The following is a 9,856-nucleotide window of genomic DNA, read 5'->3' as shown; positions in this document are numbered from 1 at the left end:
AATTATGGAGGCCATTGTGTTCTTGGGGAGCTTCAATGCTGCAGAATTTTTTTGGTACCCTTCCCCAGATCTGTGCCTCGACACAATCCTGTCTCGGAGCTCTACGGACAATTCCTTCGACCTCATTGCTTGGTTTATGCTCTGACATGCACTGTCAACTGTGGGACCTTATACAGACAGGTGTGTGCCTTTCCAAATTATGTCCAATCAATTGAATTTACCACAGGTGGACTCCAATCAAGTTGTAGAAAAATCTCAAGGATGATCAATGGAAACAGGATGCATCTGAGCTCAATTTTGAGTCTCATAGGAAAGGGTTTGAATACTTATGTAAATAAGGTATTTCTGTTTTTTATTTTTAATAAATGTGCAAAAATGTCTAAAAACCTGTTATCACTTTGTCATTATGGGGTATTGTGTGTAGATTGATGAGGGTATTTGATTTGATTTTTTCAATTTTAGAATAAGGCTGTAACGTAGCAAAATGTGGAAAAAGTCAAAACTTCAAACAATGTGGCAAATAAGTTAACTTTATGTCCTGAATACAAAGCGTTATGTTTGGGGCAAATCCAATACAACACATCACTGAGTACCACTCTTAATATTTTCAAGCATGGTGGTGGGTGGCTGCATCATGTTATGGGTATGCTTGTCATCGGCAAGGACTAGGGCAAAAAAATAATAATGTACAAATATTATACAATCCAGGTGTGCAAAGCTCTTACAGACTTACCTAGAAAGACTCACAGCTTTAATCATTGCCAAAGGTGATTCTAACATGTATTGACTCAGTAGTGTGAATACTTATGTAAATTAGATATTTCATTTTCAACAGGTTTGCAAACATTTCTAGAAACATGTTTTCATTTAGTCTTTATGTGTGTAGATGAGTGAGAAAAAAGTATAATTTAATCCATTTTGAATTCAGGCTGTAACACAAAATGTTTTGGAATAAGTCAAGGGATATGAATACTTTCTGAAGGCACTGTATCCCAACCAGAAGCCATGGATTACAGGCAAGATCAGCACTGAGCTAAAGGCTAGAGCTGCCGCTTTCAATGGGCGGGACACTAACCCGGACACTTATAAGATATCCCGTTGCACTCTCCGACGAACCATCAAACAGGCAAAGCGACAATACAGGACCAAGATCTAATCCTACTACACCGGCTCTGATGCTCGTCGGATGTGGCAGGGTTTGCAAACTATCATGGATTACAAAGGGAAACCCAGCCGCAAGCTGCCCAGTGACGCACGCGAGCCTACCAGACGAGCGAAATGCATTATATGCTCACTTTAAGGCAAGCAACACTGAACCATGCATGAGAGCACCAGCTGTTCCGGACAACTGTACGATCACGCTCTTCGTAGCCGATGTGAGTAAGACCTTTTAAACAGGTTAACATTCACAAGGCCGCAAGGCCTGATGGATTACCTGGACGCGTGCTCAGAGCATGCACTGACCAACTGGCAAGTGTTTTCAACCTCTCCCCGACACAGTCTGTAATACCTACATGTTTCAATCAGACCACCATAGTCCCTGTGCCCAAGAACGCCAAGGTAACCTGTCTAAATGACTATCGCCCGTAGCACACATCTGTAGCCATGAAATGCTTTGAAAGGGTGGTCATGGCTCACATCAACACCATCATCCCAGACACCCCGGACCCACTCCAATTCACAATCCGCCCCAACAGATCCACAGATGACCCGATCTCTATTGCACTCCACACTATCCTTTACCACTTGGACAAAAGGAACACATTTTCATTTTAGTCATTTAGCAGACGCTATTATACAGGAGCAAATAGGGTTAAGTGCCTTGCTCAAGGGCACATCAGCATATTTTTCACCTAGTCGGATCCGGGATTCGAACCAGCAACCTTTTGATTACTAGCCCAATGCACTAACTGCTAGGCTACCTGCCACCCTGTGAGAATGCTGTTCATTGACTACAACTCAGCATTCAACACCGTAGAACCCTGCAAGCTCTTCACTAAGCTAAGGACCCTGGGACTGAACACCTCCCTCTGAAACTGGATCCTTGACTTGCTGATGGGATGCCCCCAGGTGGTGAGGGTAGGCAACAACACATCCGCCATGCTGACCCTCAAGACGGGGGCCACACAGGAGATGATCGTGGACTACAGGAAACGGAGGGCCGAGCACTCCCCCATTCACATCGACGGGACTGAAGTGGAGCGGGTCAAGAGCTTCAAGTTCCTCTGTGTCCACATAACTAAGGAATTATCATGGTCCACATACACCAACACAGTGGTGAAGAGGGCACGACAACACCTCTTCTCCCTCATGAGGCTGAAAGAATTTGGCATGGGCCCTCAGATCCTCAAAAAGTTATACAGCTGCACCATTGAGAGCATCTTGACTGGCTGCATCACTGCTTGGTATGGCAACACTTGGCATCCGACTGCAAGGCGCTACAGAGGGTAGTGCGTACGACCCAGTACATCACTGGGGCCGAGCTCCCTGCCATCCAGGACCTCTATACCAGGCGGTGTCAGAGGAAGGCCCTAAAAATGGTCAAAGACTCCAGCCACCCAAGTCATAGACTGTTCCCTCTGCTACCGCATAGCAAGCGGTACCGATGCACCAAGTATGGAACCAACAGGACCCTAAACAGCTTCTACCCCCAAGCCATTAGACTGCTACATAGTTAGTCCGGGTAGCTATTTGGTTAACTATTTAACTATCTGCATTGACCCTTTTTGCACAATTTGTTTTTTACTCATCACATACGCTGCTGCTACTGTTTACCATATGTCACTTTATCCCTACCTATATGTACATACAGTATCTACCTCAATAACCTTGTTCCCCTGCACATCGACTCGGTACTGGTACCCCATGTATATAGCCATGTTATCTACTGTTGTCTACTGTAACTCTGTGACAAGAAGACTGGTGTCTAGTGTAGCTCTGTGACTAGAAGACTGTTGTCTACTGTAGCTATGTGACTAGAAGACTGGTATCTAGTGTAGCTCTGTGACTAGAAGAATGTTGTCTACTGTAGTTCTGTGACTAGAAGACTGGTGTCTACTGTCGTTCTGTGACTAGAAGACTGGTGTCTAGTGTAGCTCTGTGACTAGAAGACTGGTGTCTACTGTCGTTCTGTGACTAGAAGACTGGTGTCTAGTGTAGCTCTGTGACTAGAAGACTGGTGTCTAGTGTAGCTCTGTGACTAGAAGACAGGTGTCTAGTGTAGCTCTGTGACTAGAAGACAGGTGTCTAGTGTAGCTCTGTGACTAGAAGACTGGTGTCTACTGTAGCTCTGTGACTAGAAGACTGGTGTCTACTGTAGCTCTGTGACTAGAATAATGTTGTCTACTGTAGTTCTGTGACTAGAAGACTGGTGTTAGTGTAGCTCTGTGACTAGATGACTGGTGTCTAGTGTAGCTCTGTGACTAGAATACTGGTGTCTAGTGTAGCTCTGTGATTAGAATAATGTTGTCTAGTGTAGCTCTGTGACTAGAAGACAGGTGTCTAGTGTAGCTCTGTGACTAGAAGACAGGTGTCTAGTGTAGCTCTGTGACTAGAAGACTGGTGTCTACTGTAGCTCTGTGACTAGAAGACTGGTGTCTACTGTAGCTCTGTGACTAGAATAATGTTGTCTACTGTAGTTCTGTGACTAGAAGACTGGTGTTAGTGTAGCTCTGTGACTAGATGACTGGTGTCTAGTGTAGCTCTGTGACTAGAATACTGGTGTCTAGTGTAGCTCTGTGACTAGAATAATGTTGTCTAGTGTAGCTCTGTGACTAGAAGACAGGTGTCTAGTGTAGCTCTGTGACTAGAAGACAGGTGTCTAGTGTAGCTCTGTGGCTAGAAGACAGGTGTCTAGTGTAGCTCTGTGGCTAGAAGACTGGTGTCTAGTGTAGCTCTGTGACTAGAAGACAGGTGTCTAGTGTAGCTCTGTGACTAGAAGACTGGTGTCTAGTGTAGCTCTGTGACTAGAAGACTGGTGTCTAGTGTAGCTCTGTGACTAGAAGACTGGTGTCTAGTGTAGCTCTGTGACCAGAAGACTGGTGTCTAGTGTAGCTCTGTGACCAGAAGACTGGTGTCTAGTGTAGCTCTGTGACTAGAAGAGCTTAGAGTAGAAAACCCCTGATCCCTTGTGTGTTACATGCATCTGTGTTTTGTCTAAACAGTGACACATTCCTCCTCTCCTCCTCTCCAGATATGAGCTGCGTATTCGCTACCTTCCAAAAGGATTCCTGCACCACTTCAGTGAAGACAAACCCACACTCAACTACTTCTACCAGCAGGTGAGACAGACACTAGGACTCAAACGATAAAATAATGTAATCAAGTTAATCACAGGATTTGCTGTGATTAATCGCAAATTCAGAATTTGCTCAAATTGAGCTGTAATTTAAGATTTTTTTATACAAAAAGCATTACAAGAATATTGATGTCTTGATTTTGTTGAAAGTAACCTTAGTGAGATCAGGTGAATTAGTAAAGCACACTTTCTTTAACCTCAATTTCAACTTTGACATCCCATTGTTGTTTTTAGCTGTACAGGTTATATATTTGGGATGTTTTCAGTGTATTTTGAATGCTTTCAGACAATGTGATTAATCGCTATAAAAAAAATGAGTGCACTGAAATTACAAAACGCTAACTCAAGTTTACTGATGAACTCTGACAGCCCTAAAACCCACACACCCCAACACATTATCCATGGGAGTTGATTAACAGAGACACAGCCTAACAGGCCATTGACCACGCTATTTCAAAACATACTTGGCTAGGCCTATTTATTCAACAACACTGTAACCGCAGGCGGAGGCATATAGCACTTCTAAGTGTGTGTGTGTGTGTGTGTGTGTGTGTGTGTGTGTGTGTGTGTCTGAGGGATCCAAGGCTTTACTGTGTGTGGGAGTGTATGGGTTCAGGAGGGGGGAGGTATAAGGGGGCGTAACACACGGTGTGTAGCCACCTGCGGGGCTGTCGAGGCAGAGAGGTGAACTGGGTCAGTGGGCCTACGGGGGCTCTGCCTGGTGTCTGGCGCTCTGGGGAAGACGGGGGAGAAAAGAGGCAATTTTTACAGCAGCGGAAAACATTTGGGTTCACTTATATATATTTTTTTAAATATTTTTTTTACAGTTTTAATCTCATGGTTTTAAAAATAAAAAGGCACTCGCATATCTGAGCTATCTTTGTTGCAGGTGCATAGTAACAGTTGAATAACCTGAGAAAAAATAAGAAACCCGCACACTGCTCTTGATAGTATCACTGCTCTTTATTAAGCTTTACGTATCGGCCTCAAGGCCTTCGTCAGAGCTTTTTGAGAGCAGTGATACTAGCAAGATCAGTGATACTAGCAAGATCAGTGTGCGAGTTTCTTCTTTTTTTCTGTCAGGGTTTTGCTGAGTGCCAGCTGAGAGGAAGCAGGTTTTGTTTCCAATGTCTGTGATCTAAAGTGGCAGAGACTCAATGTCTCTATTGGTGAGAGCCGGCACTTAACATGACAAATGGGACATTCAGAGAGGACATAATAGCCCATCAAACAGTGCTAGCTATCATTCAGAAGCAAACACCCACCAAGCCTTTATCAACCAAGATCACCATCAGGTTCTTATGGGCTGTTATTATGGGTGATAAGATTTAATGTCTCTCTGCCGCTGTCTGTCTCTCTCACGCTGTCTGTCTTTCTGTCTCTCTCGGGAGGGAGGGAGGGAGGGATGGATGGATGGAGTCTTTGTTAAAGAGCTGTATAGCAGTAAGGTCCCCCTCAATGCCTTTGTTCCCTGTGTTCTACCCCTCCCTCTAGAAGTCAGTGTGTTCTACCCCTCCCTCTAGAAGTCAGCGTGTTCTACCCCTCCCTCTAGAAGTCAGTGTGTTCTACCCCTCCCTCTAGAAGTCAGCGTGTTCTACCCCTCCCTCTAGAAGTCAGTGTGTTCTACCCCTCCCTCTAGAAGTCAGTGTGTTCTACCCCTCCCTCTAGAAGTCAGCGTGTTCTACCCCTCCCTCTAGAAGTCAGCGTGTTCTACCCCTCCCTCTAGAAGTCAGTGTGTTCTACCCCTCCCTCTAGAAGTCAATGTGTTCTACCCCTCCCTCTAGAAGTCAGTGTGTTCTACCCCTCCCTCTAGAAGTCAGTGTGTTCTACCCCTCCCTCTAGAAGTCAGTGTGTTCTACCCCTCCCTCTAGAAGTCAGTGTGTTCTACCCCTCCCTCTAGAAGTCAGTGTGTTCTACCCCTCCCTCTAGAAGTAATTGTGTTCTCAAGAACATGTTTTAGAACAGTAATCTCAGTACGAAATATGCTAACATTATTGCCATTGCTAGCAAGATAGCTAGCTAAAACGGTTGCCTAGCGACAATCGTCTTAAGAAGTTTGTAAGAAGATATTTGAGAAGTTTGTAAGAAAATCATGAAATCTTAATATATTGTTGAGGAATTGCACTTACTAACCATCTTATGAACTTGTTATTTTTTTTCTTCTTAGGTTTTTGCGTGGGAAGTGTTTTGTGAATGTGGGCCCAGGTCACCAGCTAGTCTTTAGTTTTTCTATACCAGAAAGTCAAGCACTGATACGCTAAAGCCACCTGTCATTGTGATGTTGGTTGCAGTATTCTGGTCTCCCATTCTAAACCAAATCAAAGTTTGTAGTTCATATGCACAGTACAAAACATAAATACTAGCGCAATGGGGCAATAGTATGTAAAAAATGTTTTAATAATATGAGAACATATCTTTGGTTCTGTCTTTCAGGTGAAAAATGACTACATGGTGGAGATAGCGGATCAGGTTGAGCAAGACATTGCACTTAAGTTGGGATGCCTTGAAATCAGGTCAGTTCACAGTTATCCAAGATTGGTCGAATGTTCTGTTCTCTCATGAATGGTAGATAGCTTCCATGTTGTTGCAGTTCTCATTGACCCCCCACTCACCAAGACATGTTTCCCTTACAGGAGATTCTTCCGGGAGATGCGGGGAAATGCCCTGGACAAAAAATCTAACTATGAACTATTAGAGTAAGTCCCTTTGGCTTTATTGTCATCTGTTAATAGCTTGGGTTTCTCTGCTCACTGTAAGAATGAACTATTCAGTCAATATTGTATGTCTCTGTTGAACTTTACCCAGAAACTCAATCAACAAGAGGATTTCCTATAAAGGGGATAAAATGCATTTATTTATGTTAGCTAAAAGATGATGTCCTTAGATATCCTACCTATATCTACTATTAGACTATTTTTAGCTAGTACACTGCGATCAGTAGCCATGATAGCAGCAGCCTTGCCTAATTTGATAATGGGTTATATGTGAACCATCCTTCATAAAGAACACATTGGTCAACCTAGTGCATTAATGGGTTATATGCGAACCATCCTTCATAAAGATCACATAGGTCAACCTACTGTGTTAACGGGGTATACAGTATGTGAACCATTCTTCATAAAGATCACGTAGGTCAGTGGTTCTCAAACCTCTCCTCGGGGACTACCAGACGTTTCACAATTTTGTTGTAGCCCTGAATGAATTCACCTGATTCACCTGGTCAAGGGCAAATTACAATTTGAATCAGGTGTGCTGGCTTTGGAATAGTTAAAATACATGGAATGTCTGGGAGTCCCCGAGGAGAGGTTTGAGAACCCCTGATATGGGTCAACGGAGCCGTGGCCATACATTTTTTCAAACCCCCTCCAGGGTCTCAGGTCTGCGGTCCAACACGCTTTTCTGAGCTACGCTATTTGATCAAAGTTGAGAGGTCACCTTAATGATGCCCGTTTCTAACAATGCGTTCCAATTAGTCCTTTTCTCATATGCTCAGGTCTTCAGTCTCGAACTAGGCCCGCTAATGACTAACGATCCCTCTCTTTTCTCTCCGTATTGATTGCATTTTTTACATCTTTCGCCTGATGGATGAAGAGGAGAGAGGGGGAAAGAGGCCGATACCTCACATCGTGTTCTGCCTCTTTTCAGAGGGAAGAATCTCTCTCACACCTCCTTCCTAATGCAGGGAAAATGGATGTCTGCATCTCAAATGGCACACTATTCCCTACATAGTGCACTATGAAGCCCTATTGACCCTGGTCAAACGTAGTGCACTATAAAGGGTGCCATTTGGGACGTAGCCAATGCCCTCTTTGGCTGGCTCCAAGGATATGCAGAGTTAAGGGATTCATTAAGGCAGGCTGTAAGGCAGGGCACTGCAAAGCTGAGAAACATGCCTAACAGGAGGTTGATCAGCCTGGCCAATCCAAACCGTGGTGTAGGATGAAGTTGCCCATAGATGCCGGTCTTGTGTCAGTTTGGCATTTTCCCCATTTATGGTTAAGGTTAGGATAGGTGGAGAGGAAGCTGATCATTGATCTGTACCTAGGGGAAACTTCAGCCCGGAGCCCAAGGCACATTGGATCTTACAAATTGGATCTGAATCGTAACAGTGCAATGGTATGTTTATCATTGATGCAAACTGTTTAAACTGGGTTACTGTGCAAATCGTTAGTGGGTAACTGTGGTAGAAATATGAGCTCTGCTCTGCTTCTCTCCCTCCATGTTGCTGACCTTACATTCTCTCATAGTACTGACTCACAAGATGTTTCTGTATGCTTCAGATTGAATGATCCTCATGGATGCTATTTTGGAACAGATTATTGTGACATGCAACCAGGTTTTATTAAGCATGATTAATCATAAATAAATAAGAGAGAGAGACCACACAAACATGTCCATTTGATTGGGTGGTAGCCTACTGCTATAGGGCTCAGGCTAGTGCTAACAGACCTTACACAAATGTCCAACACCCAAACTAGCGATATACAGGTGCTGGGGCTCATTGCATTGGCTAGCATTAGTTCCAGATCAATCAGTCCACTTACAGAGCCCAGCACTGAGGGGGGAGGGGGGGAAAAGAGAGGATAGAGGGCGATATACGGGAGAGGGAGGAGAGGAGAGAAGTGGGGATACAGGAGGGGAGGGGGAGGGAGAGGAGGAGAGGAACAGAGGAGAGAAGGGGGGATACAGGAGGGGAGGGGGAGGAAGAGGAGGAGAGGAACAGAGGAGAGAAGGGGGGATACAGGAGGGGAGGGGGAGGAAGAGGAGGAGAGGAACAGAGGAGAGAAGGGGGGATACAGGAGTTGTGTTTCAGCACTGCTAATACTACAGAACAGAACAGGTTTCCTCTTGATTTAACATGGCTAGGCTACTTCCTACATCCTTTCGTCATTATACTACATACTACTAAGTGCCAATCTGTTTGTGCCATCATGTCAACTCCTTGTCACTCATTGTCGTGGCATACATATCCTCAAATACACCTACACTGCCTTCAGAAACTATTCACACCCCTTGACTTTTTCCACATTTTGTTGTGTTACAGCCTGAATTTAAAATGGATTAAATTGAGATGTAGTGTCACTGGCCTACACACAATACCCCATAATGTCAAAGTGGAATTATGTGTTTAGTTAAATTAATTAAAACTGAAAAGCTGAAATGTCTTGAGTCAGTAAGTATTCAAGCCCTTGTTATGGCAAGCCTAAATAAATTCAGGAGTAACAATGTGCTTAACAAGTCACATAATAACTTGCATGGACTCACTCTGTGTGTAATAATAGTGTTTAACATGATTTTTGAATGACTACCTCATCGCTGTACCCCACACATACAATTATCTGTAAGATCCCTCAGTCGAACAGTGAATTTCAAACACAGATTCAACCACAAAGACCAGGGAGGTTTTCCAATGCCTCGCAAAGAAGGGTACCTATTGGTAGATGAATAAAACTAAAAAACAGACATTGAATATCCCTTTGAGCATGGTGAAGTTATTAATTACACGTTGGATGGTGTAGCAATACAGTGCCTTGCAAAAGTATTCATCCCCCTTGGCGT

General features: G+C 44.0%; 1 protein-coding gene across 2 annotated transcripts in view; it reads left to right on the top strand.

Annotated features, from left to right (window-relative positions):
* LOC311125099 (focal adhesion kinase 1-like) overlaps positions 1–9,856 on the top strand; it is a gene marked incomplete at its 5' end in the record, with an annotated part of 1,344,976 nt that overhangs the window by 1,266,806 nt on the left and 68,314 nt on the right. For both annotated transcript variants that reach the window (XM_084158371.1, XM_084158370.1), the window contains 3 exons: positions 4,193–4,280; positions 6,731–6,810; positions 6,931–6,993. In XM_084158371.1, the coding sequence (XP_084014497.1) occupies positions 4,193–4,280; positions 6,731–6,810; positions 6,931–6,993 (231 nt within the window). The remainder of the gene's footprint in view (positions 1–4,192; positions 4,281–6,730; positions 6,811–6,930; positions 6,994–9,856) is intronic.

Source organism: Coregonus lavaretus, assembly GCF_964263955.1.
Source record: "Coregonus lavaretus genome assembly, chromosome: 3".
Taxonomy (NCBI): domain Eukaryota; kingdom Metazoa; phylum Chordata; class Actinopteri; order Salmoniformes; family Salmonidae; genus Coregonus; species Coregonus lavaretus.
Note: the sequence above shows the minus strand (reverse complement) of the source record. Positions and strands in the feature narration are given on the sequence as shown.